This window comes from Delphinus delphis, chromosome 4 (assembly GCF_949987515.2).
Source record: "Delphinus delphis chromosome 4, mDelDel1.2, whole genome shotgun sequence".
NCBI classification, from domain to species: Eukaryota; Metazoa; Chordata; class Mammalia; order Artiodactyla; family Delphinidae; genus Delphinus; species Delphinus delphis.
This window is the reverse complement of record NC_082686.1, coordinates 75,123,170-75,143,689: the sequence shown is the minus strand read 5'-3', so window position 1 is coordinate 75,143,689 and position 20,520 is coordinate 75,123,170. Positions and strand designations below refer to the sequence as shown.

The 20,520-nt window shown below is 40.2% G+C and overlaps 1 protein-coding gene across 1 annotated transcript in view; it reads right to left on the bottom strand.

The window, feature by feature from the left end:
• Positions 1-20,520, bottom strand: part of LOC132424409 (probable cation-transporting ATPase 13A5) — a 102,595-nt gene that overhangs the window by 32,320 nt on the left and 49,755 nt on the right. The window contains 10 exon segments of the mRNA XM_069540652.1: positions 421-463; positions 3,086-3,165; positions 4,276-4,401; positions 5,988-6,148; positions 6,950-6,973; positions 6,976-7,095; positions 11,011-11,085; positions 11,088-11,160; positions 16,151-16,156; positions 18,886-18,972. Coding sequence (XP_069396753.1) covers positions 421-463; positions 3,086-3,165; positions 4,276-4,401; positions 5,988-6,148; positions 6,950-6,973; positions 6,976-7,095; positions 11,011-11,085; positions 11,088-11,160; positions 16,151-16,156; positions 18,886-18,972 — 795 coding nt within the window.

The following is a 20,520-nucleotide window of genomic DNA, read 5'->3' as shown; positions in this document are numbered from 1 at the left end:
AAGTCAAAGCTTTCCCATCAGTTTCAAATTCTTCCTTCATTAAGTCTTTACCAGCTGCATGACTTCAGGAAAAAAAAAAAAGTATTCACCTCCCTGAGTCTCATTTCCTTATTTATAACAGGAGATATTTAAACCAGCTAGCCTTGAAAAGTCCCTTTTGCGTCTGAAATATGGGAGCCTATGTAGCCTTTCCTTGTCTTTATTATTCTAGGAGTTGCTAGAAAACAGCGGAAGTGACTCATCTCACTTTACTCTAAACCACGTTCAACCCACACTCCAGTAGAAGTGAATATAAACATCAGAATGATTAAGTGATGTGATTGTTGGCAGAAGGGTGAAGAGTCAGACCCCAGGAGATGTGGGGTCCTTAAAAGGGATATCAGTGATCCCCCTGCATTAGAAGAAGTAATTTCTACTCACCCCACAGTCATTAGCTCCATCTCCACACATGCCTACATAATGACTGCAGGGGAAAGGATAAGAAAAATTAATGCTTAATTTTAATTAAGCTTAATGCCTCACTTGAGTAATTTCCATCATAACTAGATCACACGCAATGTGAGTGTATGTGTGTGTGTGTGTGTGTGTGTGTGTGTGTCCCCTGAACACATGTGGAATCAGGCTGAAAGAAAAAGACTTGGAGATAACTATTCCCAGAGGGATAATGCCCTTGTATATTTAAATTGTTTCAATCAATCAATCACATGGAAATGATGGTGATACTGCCAAGGATGTCCACAAAGATGATCACACACTTCAAAAGAAGTCCTGTTGGATTATATCCACCAAGACCAAGCTGAAGTGTGTGCTGTCATAATCACAGCACTTTCCACACCCTAATGCACAGATCACAACCTAGTCCATCTGTGTTTTGGTTGCTGACTGCTGCTGAAAGTTTAACATGTAGACACTAGGGAGAGAAACATTTGGGAAATGGTTTAACAGATATAACTAGAGATATATACACATATTCCTGATGCATCTTGGAGTGAAAATGAGATAACATGGCCCCCACCTATACCAGCTTGGTGTACAAACACAACAGTATAAAGGGAAGAGTAAATTTTAAAGCTATTACTAAAGAAAAGGAGTTTCTGATGCAAGACACACTGTCTTCTATTATAAGTAAATAATACATTGGAGGTATTGATTAATGGCAATACTATTAAAGGCTCAGTGGTAACTTGACAAAAACACATGAAATAACACAATACAGGGAAAAATGAAGTTCTCAGAGAATTTCCTTATTAGTTGACACATAAGAAACGGCCATCTTTATTGGTCAAAAATTGTCACATGTGGGGCTTCCCTGGTGGCGCAGTGGTTGAGAGTCCGCCTGGCGATGCAGGGGATGCGGGTTCGTGCCCCGGTCCGGGAAGATCCCACATGCCGCGGAGCGGCTGGGCCCGTGAGCCATGGCCACTGAGCCTGCGCGTCCGGAGCCTGTGCTCCGCAACGGGAGAGGCCACAACAGTGAGAGGCCCGCGTACCGCAAAAAAAAAAAAAAAAAAAATTGTCACATGTAAACAGATTCATACGGTTTAACCTACTATTTGGCTAGTATATATGAAAATCACCCTATAAACATTTGTTTGTGTTCATGTACATATCAAGACTATACACATTTGCTGAAAATGGCTTCCTTTCTTCAGGCGTAAGGTACATATTTAGTCTTTATATCACACGAGGAATCTTACATCTTCTAGTGTTGTCTGAATAAAGAATAAATTCTGAATGAAGATCAAGATCTGGAAATTGAGAGGATAACTTATTCTGAGACAGCATATATCCTCCTGAATTGATGTTTCTTTAGGGGAATACAGCTTTTCAAAAGTAAGCATTTAAGTTGGCAACATTTCTCAGGTATTTGAGAAGGGTAAAATTACTTTCTTCAGCCAATATCATACAATGACCATGTAAGTAAAATAGTCATTTTAGACACTGGTTACTAACCCAGTCTCGAGGCATTATGGGAGTTAATAAGCAGTTTTGGAAACTTCCCTAAGAATGCTTGGGCAACAAAAAATAATAGTCAAAGGCAGTCTCTTGATTTTATTTACTACTTATCAGCAATTATCTAAGTTTCACTACTCTCCATTCCTTTTCACTTTCCAGAAATCTGCAGTCCAGAAATTGTAACAGTCCCAGCAAGTAATACATAGGTCTGGTCTCAAGAAGAACCGTTTCACTCTGATGTGACTTGGTCATCTGTATTTTTGAAGGAGATAAGAAAGGACTTTTTCTTTTTCTGACTTTGGCCTCAATACCCAAAACAGTGAAAATGCCATTTCATCTCCTTCCTGGAGAACCTGAAATTATTCACACAGCTTCTGATGGACCAACCTCAAATAATTCCAGGTGATAAATCTCACACTTCTCCACTTTTTTCCACTCTGAGCTGTACAAACCCCTGTTGTTTCTATACTCTATATCCAAGCAGGGGATCTTCCTCTAAGATATGCCCTATGGGCCACAGAAGGAATGCTCTCCGGGGTAGACAGCTTCTGAAATGGCCCACCTCCTAGTATTCATGACGTCTAATGCCCTCCCTTGAATGTGGACTGGACCTAGCAACTTGCTTCTAATGAAAGGAATAAAGTGATGGGATAAGATGTTACTTCTAAGATGAAGATATAAAACATCGTCATACCTCTCTCTCTCCCTCTCTTTCTCTCTCCCTCTGACTCTTCTTACTTGTTCTCTCTCATGGAAGCTAGCTGACACACTGTGAGCTTCCTTATGAAATGACCCACGTGGCAAGGAAACAAGGGTGGTTTCTGCCCAACAGCCAGTAAAAAACAGACTATTTAGCCCAACCGCCCACAAGAAACTGAATCCTGCCAACAACACATGAGTGAGGCTGGTGGCAGATCCTTCCCCCGCAAGATGACTACAGTCATGGCCAACACCTCATTACACCTGTGAGAGACCTAGAACCAGAAGACTCAGCTAAGCACACCTGGATTCCTGACCCACAGCAATGTAAAAAAAAAAAAATGGTGTTATTCTAAGCCACTATGATTTGGGGTAATTTGTTACACAGCAATAAATAACAAATACACTCTTTTCATGCAATAACAACTACTTTAATTTCTGAAATTCTTCAATGAGGCTAGATTTCTGCCCAGGGAACATTCTTGCAAAAATTGTTCCATTCACCAGAATCTAAAGAGAAAAACAACGATTGCAAGAAGATTAGAAAGTTGAACACTTTTAAAATAAAAGAACAGTCCTGAAAAATGACTCCTGACCACCGTTTTAATATAGCATTGGGTGGTGTGACATTAGACCAAATGTCAGGAAAGGGAAAAAAGAGAAAAAATATTTAACTCTCACTTTCAGTTTTCAATCACAAGTCTATTACTTTGTTCCAGGCCATTTTTCCAAGATGGGGTAAGCGCTAATGAATAAAAAGTAACTAAAAAGCAGAAGAGCATATAAGATTAAAACGCTTAAGGAAATACAGTTCTTTTTAATAAACACTGTCTCCGTAACTGAAGACTAAGCAGAGGAAAGAGCAATAGATCATGAGTTGAAAATCAGGGTTCTATTCCTAGCTCTGCCCCAAATTGTGCAAACCTTAGGCAAGAGGCAACCTCTCTGAGTCTCAGCTTTCCAGTCTCTCCAATGAGGAACTGCACTAACGCCTTTCTAGAAGCATGGGGGGTCTAGATTCTATGGTCCTTGACTGGTAAGGTGACAGGACTTTCAAGACACTGCTAACAGATGGTTGCTGCCCTGGGCTCGTTCTCCACTTATCTCCTTCCCACTGACAGCACAACCCTGCAGGGCACTATTTGAAAATACACACACAGTGACAAGATAACAAATGATTTTGAGAATAAACCATGAAGTCTTTGTTTCCTTCTGCTGTAATTTAAGAATCCAGGCAGGAAGGGGAATAGAGTTCAGCCTGACATGAGTTGGTGACTTTCAGAGAGAAACAGACACGAAAAACAGGCAGCGTCTTTGGAACTAGCTGGAGGTTCTCTCTGCTCGGGAGGGAGGGAGGAAGGACGCAGGGGCTGGACTGGCCCCAGGGGCGGGGCGAGGGGCAGTACCAGCCTCAAACGCTGAACAGGAGGCCATGCGCATGTGCTGGATCAGGAAGTTTAGGGGGGCGGGAAACTCCTGAAAGCGCAGTGCCTGTTTGGGGGTGTTTATTTCCTAACTCTGAGATAACCTCGCTGATCGTCCCCTTCACTGTTCTCTTACCCTTTTTTATCTCAGTAATTTGAGGAGCAAAACAAAACGCATCATTTCTCCAGTACTTACTTTTGGAAGCAAGCTGTTGAAATGCTGCAATATCACTTGGTAAGATTTCCCACTCACTGCGAAATGGTAACAGCTCCCTCTTTCTCCATCAGGCACTGAACTGTTTCCAATGTTAATGTAGGTTTCCTAAACTCAAAAGGGCATTATTTCTACATTGGCTCTTAAGGAATGTTGTTGCTTTCCTACATTTTACGGAAGGAAGTGTATTCATGTTACACAACAGGGTGAGGACCAACAAATACACAATATGGAATTTACCCATAGAACTTAGACTCATATGAAGAAGATACTCAAAATGCTCCCCCCCAAATTACACGAGCAGAGAATACTTCGGCAACATGATGCTCTGTATCCTATTCTGGGAAATAATACGTGTGATGTCAGTCTACTGAGGAAATCATTCCAAGGTACCAATGAGTGATTCCAAGGAAGAAGAGGAAACATTCTTCCCTCCTCGTCTTTCTCCTCTTCATTCAACCTTTTGTTTCCTAAGATCTCTTACCATTCATTCCTTCAAAAATCATGCCCCAATTTCTTCCCTGTACAATAGGTAGACTCTTTCTTCAGAGCCTAACCTGACCTCTCCCCACCCCACAGGTAACCTATTCCCTCACAGTGCCCAGATCCTCTTCCACATCCTGTGACCCCTGCACCAGCACTACTCCTTTCCTGAAACCCTCTCTGTCCTGTTCTTCACCTGTCAGTGTAGCCCTATCACTGGGTTCTAGCCCCAGCTGGCTCAGCTCCAGGAGAAAGCATCTGATGACTGTGTATGCATTCATCATGTCAATAGCTGGTAATGGCTGTTGATGCAACATTTTTCAGAGGGTCTTACATTTGTGTAGGACTCTAAATTCAGATAGTATAAAAGATGAGAACCTTTTCTTCATTAGAGGAATTCACTGGGGGAAGCACTGTATTTGGAAGAAAAAATATTTTGATGTACTAGACTGGGAGGCAAGGTGATACACCCCTCCCCTTCCAACCTCCATTGTAAAACCGCCAACCAAAGACTTGTTGTAAAGTGTTCACTTGAGGCAGGGACTGGATTCCCTGTGCTTTTCTTGGAAGTCGAGGAGAGAAAGTGGGGTGGGAGGGAGCTGGAGAGGAGCAGGAAAGCCTGAGACTATGATGCGACTTCTCCCTGCAATGACAAACCTTCAGGAGAGGCATTAAGCTCATAAGTGGACTCTTTATTAAAAAGTAGTGAGGATCTATATTCAGTATCCTGTAATAAACCATAATGGAAAAGACTATGAAAAAGAATATATAGATGTATAACTGAATCACTTTGCTGTACAGCAGAAATTAACACAGCATTGTAAATCAGCTATTCTTCAATAAAATAAAAATTTTAAAGCATACCATCTCTATTAAAAGTGGATATAGGTACAAGCAAGATGTAGTTCTCAGCCACATCTGCACATTGGAATCACCGGGGGAAGGACTGATGTCAGTTCCCAGCCCAGAGATTCTGATTGAATCCGTAGTCTTGGCTTTGGAAGCTTAAAAACTCTTCTAGGTCGTTTCTACGTGAGGCCAAGACTGAGAAGTGCTGGCGGAAATGCTAAAAGCTTTTCAAACAGTAAAACTCTGGGCAGATGGGAGGGCTTTTTACTGTGGTGACTTCTAATGCCAAGAGAGAGCTGCCCAGGGTTAGGGCTGTATTCCATCTGCCCCAGCCCATGCAGAACCTTGTAACACTCACTCACATTCTTTCCAGACCCACTCTCTTGGTTCTCTACCAGCTTCCAGGTCACGGAGGCAGGGACAAACTCTTCGGGTTCATTGGCTTCAACAAGGATCACGTGGCTCCCTCGAGGAATCATTTCAGAATTCTTTGCAACAGTAATGGCTGTTTGAAGGTTGTCACCTAGATGACAAAGAAAGTGGGCTTGCTTTGTGTAGAAACCTCTCAGCATCCAGAACTGAGCTCTCCCTCTTCCGAGTGACTGTACCACATTGTTGGTGCTCTTGGGGGCATTTATCGCTTTCTACTTTTTTCATAACCGTTTATCAGGCTTATCTGTCATGGGTGCTCAAACACTACATCTGCATTTCCCTCCCATAACTGCATCATGTCCCAGAACATCGCGTATTTCCAACATATGCACAAGTGAATAAATAAATATTTAAGTGCTTTACAACTAATCCTCAGAAGACTGACAGCTGTCAGTGGTGAAAGTTACATGGGCCTCATCTGATAACATAAAACTATTCTTGGCATCTAGATTCCAATTAAGTAAAGAAAAAAAGCACTTAGGGCTGGCCGTGTTGGATTTGATCATCACAGGCCATGCCTACCCCACCGCCCTGAAGGACAGTCCAGCAGGGTCTCGCCCCCTTCACACAGAGATCTCACTGGGGTTCTTGATAAGAATCCCATTCTCTTCTTTCAACATTTGTTGTGAGCCTATTAGCTCTGCACAGATCCTGGGTAGGAACAGAGGGCATTAGACAAAGAGAATGAGCTACGGTCCTTGTCTCCAAAGCTCAGGGTCATGCTGGGGGTGGGGGAGCTACACATGTTCCCAGGTAACTGGAGCAGAGGGTAGCAAACTTGACAGCCAAGTTTTGTTCTCTCAACCTCAGTTACATGAACTCACTCAGCTCACATGGTATTTTGATTATGCCTGGGATACATGTAATTTGACAGGCTTCCTGAAACCCATACCGGTAATCATCGCAGTCCTGATGGGGCCTAGCTCAGTTCCTTGAAGACTGGTTTTGTTTCCTTTTTCAAGTGATTCTCCATTATGAGAAGTCCCAGAAATGTTAACTCTGACTCCACCTTCTCTCTCTGGATTTGGAAGAAAGTCACTATTAAAGTGTATCCATATAATCTCAACAGTTGGATTTATTGTTTCATTTTGAAATTTCTAAGTTTTATCAATGTAATACATGCACACGTTTAAAAAATCAAAAAGAACCCAAAAGTTTATAGTAATGAAAACCAATGGCCCCTGTCTTCACAGCACCCCACCCCTTCTCCTTCTCAGAGGTAACTACTTTTATATCTTTTAGCTGCTTCTTCCAGTTTTTCAACTCCATTTTTTTTAAAACAATGTGTTTATCTTCCAACTCTTCTGCTGGTTTTTAAAATTTTTTGTTAGTCATATATTTTTAAAACTTTTTTAGCTTGTAAGCATTTTAGTTTAGTAGACATTTATTAAGTACGTACTGCATACAGGATACTATAGTAATAGTTGAATATGGAATCATTTATTTCAGCCTCCATCTGTAACATCCAGTAAATACATGACATCAGCCAAGGATTTGAAGAGTTTTCAGAACTTGAAATGGGAGGCTTGGAGTCTAACTGGGTTACATTAGGTAGTGGGACCTCTCCTCTAAAATAAAATAAATCTCAGGTGTTTCTTAAAAAGTAAATTTGGGGGCCAAGAGCTCTTTCTTGATCCCTCATTTTTTCCTTTTTCTGTCCAGAGTGGAGTTAAGATTTCAGGAAGAGGAAGGGGAAGGATAGGGAGACCTAGGGAACCAACTTCTGTGCCTGCTGTCAGTCCACTCCTATGTTCACTGTCCTCAGTCTCATCCCCACCTTCCACAGTACATGGCATATCAGAGTCTCGTTCTCTCTGGGGTTCTACAGGGTGAACCAGCTTTCCTCCTGCAATCTCTCTGTCTTCGTATAACCTATAGCTTCTTCTATCCTGCTGATTCAGTTACCACTCCTCCATTTACTTTATGACTTACAGAAATATATAGAAATCTCTCATCTACACTTATTCCTTCTCTAGTTTTCTCTGAAACTTTCTTTTCTATCATGTTAGTAGGACTTGGGAGGGAAATGATCACGTGGTCAGTAAACTCCTTTAAGAAAAAAATCAGAGTTGAATTTCTTGATGAGAAATAATTCAACGTGGATAAGAATACAATGAAGAAACTTCTCTCTGGAGTAGAGTATAAGTAGCTACATCCTTCATTCCACAGTCCAGTTACTAAATTACTACTTTATTTTAGATCCTATATTAGGCACGTTGGTGAATACTCAGATAATCAGATATGAATCCTACCTCATGATCTTAGAGAATATTATAAAAGAAAATGCACCTTAATATAGAATTTGTTAAATTCTCATTATTTAACTTCATGACTTTCTATTATAAATTGGATTAATATTTTCTCATTAACTAGAACTAAAAGAAAAATTCCAAAATCTTCTCACCAATGTATTCTGCTTTGAGTCTCTGTTTTATGACTCTTCCCTTTTTCACTGCTTCAGGCACTTGGGTATCTCGGGATTCTACAACATTCTAGCAAAATCCTGTGTCGAGGCCTGTTGCCTCCACTATTCCTATTGCCTGCAGTGCTCCGTCCCTGGATACTTGCATGCTCTGCTCCCTGACTTTACTCAGATCTCTGTTCAAATGTTACCCCCTCAGAGGACTTCCCTAATCTCCCCATGTAATATGGTGCTCTCTGTCATTTTTAAAATCCTTTTAACCTGCTTTTTTTCTTCTTTCAGGGCATTTATCACTGCCTGACAATATTTTATAGATTAACTTATTAATTATTTCCCCCAATTAGGATATAAGCTTTGTGAGGGCAAGGATTTGATTTTATTCACTTCTGAATCCTCAGTGCCTTGAGGGGCATCCAATACATAGTCAAGCTCAATAGAAATTGGCTAAACTCATGAAAGGGTGAATCTTGATAAGGTATTGCTCCTGATTCTTTTTCCCCCTAAGTCATCTCAGGAAACTCTTCTACTTCCCCTTTATGATGTCAGTTTTTTATACATCTTGATTTTCCTAATTGGAAATTTTTGCTGAATATAATTTGACTCAAAAAAAATCAAAACCCTATTCTTTAACCCTGTTTGAAAATGATAACTATATTCTAGGAAGCATGATAAATAGGCTCCTGATATTCTCTGGGAAAACCTGGGATAGTTGGAAATCCAGCACAATTTATCCTCATTTTTAAATTTTGTCATATTTATAATAATGTCTCTCTCACTGGTGCTTTTAAATGAGAACATCACTGTTTAATTTATATGTGACAGCTGGGTGGCAGCTACATTCCACTTCTAGCGACATAAATCTTGTCTTCACACATGACCTTAACTTTCATTATTAAAATTTGTATCTTGAAAAATTACAAAATCCTGTGTGTTATGGGTCTTTATGCTTCCTCAAGAATAGCTAACACCTTGAATGTTAAACCTGAGAGTGCCGTTCATATATTTGTGAACCGCATATATTTGTGATTCTATTTAGAAGATTAAAATGTCATGGTGAAAGGCTTCTTAGAGATCACCCAATCCCACATTTTATAGATGGGGGAAATAGACACAGGGTAAGGAAGGGACGGTGATTACTGATTATATTAGAGTAGATAGACTTAGGTTGTAAATAGTAATGTGGAACCGAGGATATCCACATCTTGTGCAGAGGGGTTAATAATTGTATGTAAGTGAGGATCTCTCTACCAGCAACACAAAATCAAAGATAAGTGATGCAGATGATCTGTTATTCAATTTTCCACAGTATTTCTTTACTCCTTTGTCATAAACAATTCAAAAACAAACTTTAAAAACTGAGAAACTTCGAAAGAAAAAATAATCTACAGATTGTCCTCTGCTGAGGACAATGTATCTCCTGAACGTAATTAAGAATACTGAGTTCTACTTCATCTAAGGAACTCAATTTGCACTCACTACCTCTCCAGACTCGAAGGAGGTGTACTACTGATTCTTGAAAGAAGACATATCTAAGGGATTCTGAAGGTCTTTTAAAGTGCCAACTGTATGAATATGATATTAGCATATGTCAAGGATCAGAATTTAGGACAATAAGAATTGGAAGGGCTACCAGATGAATAAGGGGTGGCAAAGGACACCTGAAAAAAAATGAACAGCCAAGAACAGACCATCAGTCTGTGAAGGATGGAGTTAATGGGAGCTATGAGGAAGATCAAAATCAGAAAAAAGAGGGACTTCTAAAAAAAGACTCGAAGTAGAGAGAGAAGTTAAAGCAATCATTTGTCAAATCTTAGAATTCTGTGCACAAGTTGATGGCTATCAGCAATTTTAAGGAGAATATAGACGAAAATCAGGAGTAAAAAGGCCAGTTTTATCCAAATGAACTCATTTGAATGCAACAATATTCTTACAAATCTGGGCTGCAGCTTAGAGAGTGCATATGTTTATAAGACTAAGAAACAATACAAATCAGCTCAAAATCTGGCCCTGAAAGATGAAATTGCTGTGAAAATGATCAATTACCTTGCTCTAATACCATCTAATTTACTCTAATCACTTTTTTTTTCCCTAAAAGATTTATCTTTTTTATATTCTCCTCTCATTGATCTAAGACCCCATAAGTGATGCCAGCCCCCAGGAGGTGACAGAGCATCCCTGTCTGCAGAATTAATCTAGGGTTCAGACCTGTCTCTTTGGTTCCTTTTAACACTCCTCATTCTCACCCTCCCTGGTCCTCTGACCCCGCTGTAGTTCCCTGTTCTGGCTTCTGAGGCTTGCTTCACACCTCCCTCTCTGATGCCCCATTGTGGTTGAGCTTTTCTGGCTGACATTTACTCACTGCTTCTCTGCTTTTAAGTTACCACCTCTGCCTTAGCAGATCTACTGAGCCCACTTCCCACTTACCGAGAAAATAACCACCTCCACATTCATTGATTTAGGTTGGTTTGCTCTGTGTGTTTGAGCTTTTAAAATATTTTTGCCTCCTGAAACAGATAAGTGTCAGTTAGTACCTGTTTCAGATCTGCAGAACCTAGCCAGCATCTCCGGGGCACCTTTCATATAGACACAAAAATAATCCTCCCCTCCAGCTGAATGACCACAGACATCCTCTGCAGGCTGCAGGAAAATGGAAACTGTCGAAAGATGGCGATGGCTTCCAAGTCGTACGTTGTCACAACGTTGATATTTTTCTAGCTGCGTCTAAGGCGATTCTCTCATCAAGTTGTCTGGTCTGCAAGGCCCTTCCCCTTGGCTGCTTGGAGGAATCTGAGTCATCTTCCAGACCAAGTTTGCAGGGCACCACCTCTGTGGTACTTCTCTCCTAAAAACAGTATTTACTCCCACCTCTGGACTCTCGCTGTTCTTTCTTCAGCCTTTATTATAGCACTTGGCACATTATACTGCATTTATTTGCACCTATATTGATTTTTCTATCAGTCCACATATTCTTCCAGCACAGAGCCCAACATGTCTAGCTTTCTTTTTTTTTGCATTTCTCTTTTTCTATTTTCTATCCTTTTTTTTCTTTTAAACATATTTATTGGAGTATAATTGCTTTACAATGGTGTGTTAGTTTCTGCTGTATAACAGAGTGAATCAGCTATACGTATGCATGTATCACCAGATCCCCTCCCTCTTGTGTCTTCCTCCCACCGTCCCTATCCCACCCCTCTAGGTGGGCACAAAGCACCAAGCTGATCTCCCTGTGCTATGCGGCTGCTTCCCACTAGCAATCTATTTTACATTTGGTAGTGTATATATGTCCATGCCACTCTCTCACTTCGTCCCAGCTTACCCTTCTCCCTCCACGTGTCCTCAAATCCATTCTCTACGTCTGCATCTTTATTCCTGTCCTGTCCCTAGGTTCATCAGAACCTTTTTTCTTTTCTTAGATTCCATATATATGTGTTAGCATACAGTATTTGCTTTTCTCTTTCTGACTTACTGCACTCTGAGTGACAGACTCTAGGTCCATCCACTTCACCACAAATAACTCAATTTCATTTCTTTTTATGGCTGAGTAATATTCCATTGTATATATATGCCACATCTTCTTTATCCATTCATCTGTCGATGGACACTTAGGTTGCTTCCATGTCCTGGATATTGTTGCTTCCATGTCCTGGATATTGTAAAGAGTGTTGCAATGAACATTTTTTGAATTATGGTTTTCTCAGGATATATGCCCAGTAGTGGGATAACTGGGTCATATGGTAGTTCTAGTTTTAGTTTTTTAAGGAACCTCCATACTGTTCTCCACAGTGGCTGTATCAATTTAAATTGCTACCAACAGTGTAAGAGGGTTCCCTTTTCTCCACACCCTCTCCAGCATTTATTGTTTGTCGACTTTTTGATGATAGTCATTCTGAGCAGTGTGAGGTGATACCTCCTTGTAGTTTTCACTTACCTTTCTCTAATGATTAGTGATGTTGAGCATCCTTTCATGTGTTTGTTGGAAATCTGTATATCTTCTTTGGAGAAATGTCTATTTAGGTCTTTTGCTCATTTTTGGATTAGGTTGTTTATTTTTTTTGATATTGAGCTGCATGAGCTGCTTGTATATTTTGGAGATTAATCCGTTGTCAGTTGCATCATTTGCAAATATTTTCTCCCATTCTGAGGGTTGGCTTTTTGTTTTGTTTATGGTTTCCTTTGCTGTGCAAAAGCTTTTAAGTTTCATTAGGTCCCATTTGATTATTTTTGTTTTTATTCCCATTTCTCTAGGAGGTGGGTCAAAAAGGATCTTTTTGTGATTTATGTCAAAGAGTGTTCTTCCTATGTTTTCCCTAAGATTTTTACAGTGTCCGATCTTATAATTAGGTCTTTAATCCATTTTGAGTTTATCTTTGTGTATGGTGTTAGGAAGTGTTGTAATTTCATGATTTTACATGTAGCTGTCCAGTTTTCCCAGCACCACTTATTGAAGAGGCTGTCATTTCTCCATTGTACATTCTTGCCTCCTTTATCAAAGATAAGGTGACCATATGTGTGTGGGTTTTTCTCTGGGCTTTCTATCCTGTTCCACTCATCTATATTTCTGTTTTTGTGCCAGTACCATAGTGTCTTGATTACTGTAGCTTTGAGTATAGTCTGAAGTCAGGGAGCCTGATTCCTCCAGCTCCGTTTTTCTTTCTCAGGATTGCTTTGGCTATTTGGGGTGTTTTGTGTATCCATACAAATTGTGAAATTTTTTGTTCTAGTTCTGTGAAAAATGCCATTGGTAGTTTGATAGGAATTGCATTGAATCTGTAGATTGCTTTGGGTAGTATAGTCATTTTCATGATGTTGATTCTTCTAATCCAAGAACATGGTATATCTCTCCGTTTGTTTGTATCATCTTTAATTTCTTTCATCAGTGTCATAGTTTTCTGCATACAGGTCTTTTGTCTCCTTAGGTAGGTTTATTCTTAGGTATTTTATTCTTTTTGTTGCAATGGCAAATGAGAGTGTTTCCTTAATTTCTCTTTCATATTTTTCATCATTAGTGTATAGGAATGTCAGAGATTTCTGTGCCTTAATTTTGTATCCTACTACTTTACCAGATTCATTGATTAGCTCTAGTAGTTTTCTGGTAGCATCTTTTGGATTCTCTATGTATAATACCATGTCATCTGCGAACAGTGAGAGTTTTACTTCTTCTTTTCTGATTTGGATTCCTTTTGCTTCTTTTTCTTCTCTGACTGCTGTGACTAAAAGTTCCAAAACTAAGTGGAATAATAATGGGGAGAGTGGGCAACCTTGTCTTGTTCCTGATCTTAGAGGAAATTGTTTCCATTTTTCACCATTGAGAACGATGTTGGCTGTGGGTTTGTCATTTATGGACTTTATTATGTTGAGGTAGCTTCCCTGTATGCCTACTTTCTGGAGAGTTTTTGTCATAAATTGGTGTTGAATTTTGTTGAAAGATTTTTCTGCATCTATTGAGATTATCATATGTTTTTCTCCTTCAGTTTGTTAATATGGTTTATCACATTGATTGATTTGTGTATATTGAAGACCCTTGCATTCCTGGGATAAACCCTGCTTGATCATATTGTATGATCCTTTTAATGTGCTGTTGGATTCTGTTTGCTAGTAGTTTCTTCAGGATTTTTGAATCTATGTTCATCAGTGATATTGGCCTGTAGTTTTCTTTTTATGTGGTATCTTTGTCTGGTTTTGGTATTAGGGTGATGGTGGGCTCATAGAATGAGTTTGGGAGTGTTCCTCCCTCTGCTATATTTTGGAAGAGTTTGAGAAGGATAGGTGTTAGCTCTTCTCTAAGAGCTTTGTTTGATAGAATTTGCCTGTGAAGCCAACTGCTCCTGGGCTTTTGTTTGTTGGAAGATTTTTAATCACAGTGTCAATTTCAGTGCTTGTGATTGGTCTGTTTATATTTTCTATTTCTTCCTGGTTCAGCCTCAGAAGTTGTGTTTTTTAAGAATTTGTCCATTTCTTCCAGGTTGTCCATTTTTTTGGCGTATAGTTGCTTGTAGTAATCTCTCATGAACCTTTGTATATCTGCAGTGTCAGTTGTTACTTCTCCTTTTTCATTTCTAATTCTGTTGATTTGAGCCTTCTCCTTTTTTTACTTGATGAGTCTGGCTAATGGTTTATCAATTTTGTTTATCTTCTCAAAGAACAAGTTCCCATTGTTTTTGGTGTCTGTCCCAGCTTTTAGCTTTATAGATTTTTGCTATTGTTTCCTTCATTTCTTTTTCATTTATTTCTGATCTGATCTTTATGATTTCTTTCCTTCTGCTAACTTTGGGGTTTTTTTTGTTCTTCTTTCTCTAATTGCTTTAGGTGCAAGGTTAGGTTGTTTATTTGAGATGTTTGTTGTTTCTTGAAGTAGGATTGTATTGTTATAAACTTCCCTCTTAGAACTGCTTTTGCTGCATCCCATAGGTTTTGCGTCATCGTGTTTTCATTGTCATTTGTTTCTAGATATTTTTTTATTTCCTGTTTTATTTCTTCAGGGATCTCTTGGTTATTTAGTAACATACTGTTTAGCCTCCATGTGTTTGTACTTTTTACAGTTTTTCTTTTCTTATCATTGATAACTAGTCTCATAGTTTTGTGGTTGGAAAAGGTACTTGGTACGATTCCAATTTTCTTAAATTTACCAAGGCTTGATTTGTGACCCAAGATATGACCCACCCTGGAGAATGTTCCATGAGCACTTGAGAAGAAAGTGTATTCTGTTGTTATGGATGGACTGTCCTGTATATATCAAGTCCATCTGGTTTAATGTGTCATTTAAACTTGTGTTTCCTTATTTATTTTCATTTTGGATGACCTGTACATTGCTGAAAGTGGTTGTTAAAGTCCCCTATTGTTATTCTGTTACTGTCAACTTCCCCTTTTATGGCTGTTAGCATTTGCCTTATGTATTGAGGTTCCCTATGTTGGGTGCATAAATATTTAAAATTGTTATATCTTCTTCTTGGATTGATCCCATGATCATTATGTAGTGTCCTTCTTTGTCTCTTGTAATAGTCTTTATTTTAAAGTCTCTTTTTTTCTGATATGAGAATTGCTACTCCAGCTTTCTTTTGATTTCCATTTGCATGGAATATCTTTTTCCATCCCCTTACTTTCAGTCTGTATGTGTCCCTAGGTCTGAAGTGGGTCTCTTGTAGACAGCATATATACGGGGTCATGTTTTTGTATCCATTCAGCGAGTCTGTCTTTTGGTTGGAGCATTTAATCCATTTACATTTAAGGTAATTGTCGATATGTATGTTCCTATTACCATTTTCTTAATTGTTTTGAGTTTGTTTTTGTAGGTCTTTTCCTTCTCTTGTGTTTCCTGCCTAGAGAAGTTCCTTTAGCATTTGTTGTAAAACTCATTTGGTGGTGCTGAATTCTCTTAGCTTTTGCTTGTCTGTAAAGGTTTTAATTTCTCCATCAAATCTGAATGAGGTCCTTGCTTGGTAGAGTAATCTTGGTTGTAGGTTTTTCCCTTTCGTGACTCTAAATATGTCCTGCCACTCCCTTCTGGCTTGCAGAGTTTCTGCTAAAAGATCAGCTGTTAACCTCATGGGGATTCTCTTGTGTGTTATTTGTTGTTTTTCCCTTGCTGCTTTTAATATTTTTTCTTTGTATCTAATTTTTGATAGTTTGATTAATATGTGTCTTGGAGTGTTTCTCCTTGGATTTAACCTGTATGGGACTCTCTGTGCTTCCTGGACTTGACTATTTCTTTTTCCATGTTAGGGAAGTTTTCAACTATAATCTCTTCAAATATTTTTTCAGACCCTTTCTTTTTCTCTTCTTCTTCTGGGACCCCTATAATTTGAATGTTGGTGTGTTTAATGTTGTCCCAGAGGTCTCTGAGACTGTCCTCAATTCTTTTTATTCTTTTTTCTTCATTCTGCTGTGTGGTAATTATTTCCACTATTTATCTTCCAGGTCACTTATCTGTTCTTCTGCTTCATTTATTCTGCTATTGATTCCTTTTAGAGAATTTTTAATTTCATTTATTGTGGTGTTCATCATTGTTTGTGTGCTCTTTATTTCTTCTAGGTCCTTGTTAAACGTTTCTTTTATTTTCTCCATTCTATTTCCAAGATTTTGGATTATCTTTACTATCATTTCTCTGAATTCTTTTCAGGTAGACTGCCTATGTCCTCTTCATTTGTTTGGTCTGGTGGGTTTTTACCTTGCTCCCTCATCTGCTGCATATTTCTCTGTCTTCTCATTTTGCTTAGCTTACTGTGTTTGGGTCTCCTTTTCACAGGCTGCAGGTTCATAGTTCCCATTGTTTTTGGTGTGTGCCCCCAGTGGGTAAGGTTGGTTCAGTGGGTTGTGTAGGCTTCCTGGTGGAGGGGACTGGTGCCTGTGTTCTGGTGGATGAGGCTGGATCTTGTCTTTCTCGTGGGCAGGACGGTGTCCGGTGGTGTGTTTTGGGGTATCTGTGAAGTTAGTAATACCTTAGGTAGCCTCTCTGCTAATGGGTGGGGTCGTGTTCCTGTCTTGCTAGTTGTTTGGCTTGGGGCGTCTAGCACTGGAGGTTGCTGGCCGTTGGGTGGAGCTGGGTCTTAGCGTTGAGACGGAGATCTCAGGGAGAGATTTCGCCAATTGATATTACATGGGGCCGGGATGTCTCTGGTAGTCCAGATTCTGAACTCGGCTCTCCCACCTCAGAGGCTCAGGCCTGACACCAGGCCAGAGCACCAAGACCCTATCAGCCACATGGCTCCAAAGAAAAAGGAGAACAAAATAAAATAAAAAAATAATAAATTAAAAAAATAAAATTATTAAAATAAAAAAATTAAAAATTAGTAATATTTAATTAAAAGAAGAGAGCAACCAAACCAATAAACAAAACCACCAATGATAACAAGTGCTAAAAACTATACTAAGATAAACATAAAAATCAGGAACAGGTCAGTTGCAGACTGCAAACCTTAAGTCTACAGCTGCTCCCAAAATCCACCACCTCAATTTTGGGATGATTCGTTGTCTATTCAGGTATTCCACAGATGCAGGGTACATCAAGTTGATTGTGGGGATTTAATCCGCTGCTTCTGGGGCTGCACAGAGAAATTTCCCTTTGTCTTCTTTGTCCGCACAGCTCCTGGAGTTCAACTTTGGTTTTGGCCCCGCCTCTTCGTGTAGGTCGCCCTCAGGCATCTGTTCCCACCCAGACAGGATGGGGTTAAAGCAGCGGCTGATTAGGGGGCTCTGGCTTACTCAGGCCAGAGGGGAGGGAAGGGAACGGTAGTTATAATTGGAATGCAGGGTGAGCCTGTGTCAGCAGAGGCCAGCATGATGTTGCAACAGCCTGAGGCGTGCCACGTGCTCTCCCTGGGAAGTTGTCCCTGGATCACGGGACCCTGGCAGTGGCGGGCTGCACAGCCTCCCGGGTTGGGGAGGGTGTGTGTGGATAGTGACATGCGCTTGCACACAGGCTTCTTGGTGGTGGCAGCAGCAGCCTTAGCGTTTAATGCCTGTCTCTGGTGTCCACGCTGATAGCCACGGCTCGTGCCCTTCTCTGGAGTTGGTTTAGGCAGTGCTCTGAATCCCCTCTCCCTGCGCACCCTGAAACAATGGTCTCTTGCCTCTTAGGCAGGTCCAGACTCTCCCGGACTCCCTCCCAGCTAGCTGTGGCGCACTAGCCCCCTTCAGGCTGTGTTCACGCCGCCAACCCCAGTCTTCTCCCTGGGATCTGACCTCCGAAGCCCGAGCCTCAGCTCTCAGCCCCGCTGGCCCTGGCGGGTGAGCAGACAAGCCTCTCGGGCTGGTGAGTGCCGGTCGGCCCTGATCCTCTGTGCGGGAATCTCTCCACTTTGCCCTCTGCACCCCTGTTGCTGCGCTCTCTTCCATGGCTCCGAAGCTTCCCCCCGGCCATCCCCTGTCCCCGCCAGTGAAGGGGCTTCCTAGTGTGTGGAAACTTTTCCTCCTTCACAGCTCCCTCCCAGAGATGCAGCTCCCATCCCTATTCTTTTGTCTCTGTTTTTTTCTTTTGCCCTACCCAGGTAGGCAAATTTCTTTGGGGAATTTCTTGCCTTTTGGGAAATTTGAGGTCTTCTGCCAGCATTCAGTAGATGTTCTGTAGGAGTTGTTCCACATGTAGATATATTTTTGATGTATTTGTGGGGAAGAAGGTGATCTCCACGTCTTACTTCTCCGCCATCTTGAAGGTCCCTCCCAGCATGTCTAGTTTTGAAGTCACTTTATGCCTTAGCGCTTAGCACAGTGCTCGAGCATACGTAGGTACCTCATGAGTGTTTGTTGAATAAATTAATGGATAAATTCAGGAATGAAGGAATGAGCAAACTGACCATGGATACTGTTAGGCTAAGACAAAATAATAGGAATATAAAAATATGTAAAAGACAGGGGAATTTCACCAGTTTTAAGGGGGAATATTTATATAATTTAAAAAAAGCAAATCATACCCAACTGGCTTTTGGTCCTGGTTTTATTATTATGTTGGAAACTGATATCCCAAATTTGCAGTAGTCTACATTGCAATCTTCCGTTACCTGTTTTAAAATGAAAACATTCATAAGATTCCTTAGAGAAAAATAATAAGAAAGAAATATCTCTCTAATAAATATCTAAATAGCACTTTAATCTCTTCAAAACCCTTTTCATGTATTTTCTCTTGTAGGCCAATTATCTTAATACCATCATTGTCAAATTTCTGTTGTGTTGATTTATATTAAGGACCTTATTGTAAAATGCCAAAAAGCCAGAATTATTGTGACTACATTTTAAGTAGTAATTGGTGGAGGAAGTGCTAACTACAGCCCATTGGCTCTTCCTAAAAGGCGTGTCTTGTACATGGATGAGGGTTGAAGTGGAGATCTACTCTCCAATATACCTGAGCACACTAGCTCTCAGATGACAGAGGGTTGAGTCTTGAGATAAACACGATACTATTTCTTATGCTCTATCTATGCTACTAGCTTAATTCGTTAGCTAGAGAGTTACAAGTTAGCTGCTAGCAAATTAGAAAGCATATTTGAAAATAATTTGTATTCTTTGGGTGTTACAACAGTATAAGTTATACCATCTGAGAAACCAATGTTAAGCTAAAATATGGTAAAGGCAGTCAGATATATAAATAGCACAAGTCAGAAAATTGGAGACAACATCTGGTTTCCACTCTATCACTTACTTGTTCAACCTTGGGGATATCACTTCATTTCTGCAGATCTCAATTTCTTCTGAAAAATATCATGACATCCCTTCTAGTGCTCATATTCTTAGAGTCTGTAAGGACATTTTCCCTCCCCGTTACGCTTAGTGAAAGGAACTACCAAAAGATATTTAACTAGAGACTCTTTCTCATCCAGCTTTAAACTCAATGAACAATTTGCACTTTCTTTGCTTGGGGTGGATATAACTGGTCTTAAAGACAGTACTTACAGAACTAATACTATAGATTTATGTCCTCACATAAGACCCCAACTTGTATGTCATTTGTACAAAGAGATCAAGCCTCCTCCATTGGAGAAGGGGGCACTGTTAGAACCAGGATCAAAGTCACATACAGCAATAATGACCATGTGCAACTCCTCACTGTGTCAGCACCAATGATGCTGGTAAGGACCTTGCTTATAAAAATTACACTGATTCCTCTCCATTAAGATCCAGAAAAGTGATTTTAGTCTTGCCCTTATATTGTGAATAAAAATATTTCCTGCCATATCAGCAAACAAAGGACATTGGAACCATCAAGCCAGCACATTACAGCTGCCTAGATGGTGAGCCCTCAGGGAACTCGGGATAGAAATAGGATGCCTGCCATCTAGCATTCAGCCTCTGCAGGCACCCCTGACAGTGCACCCTGAGGAGACTCAGGATGAGAAAACACAGGATGCTGGCCCCAGAGAGCTGAGGTGCATATCAAAGGAATGATTTCAGTGAGCCCAGACTCTTGCATTTTCCCATACATAGAAAAGTGCTGAATTCCTTAACTTGAGATATCTTGTTGCCTTTAATTAACAGTAATCTTTTGATTTGACTACCTGGTCTTTGTTGCAAAAACTCCTACGTATCCTGGCTCCCCCTCCCCGCCCAACTTG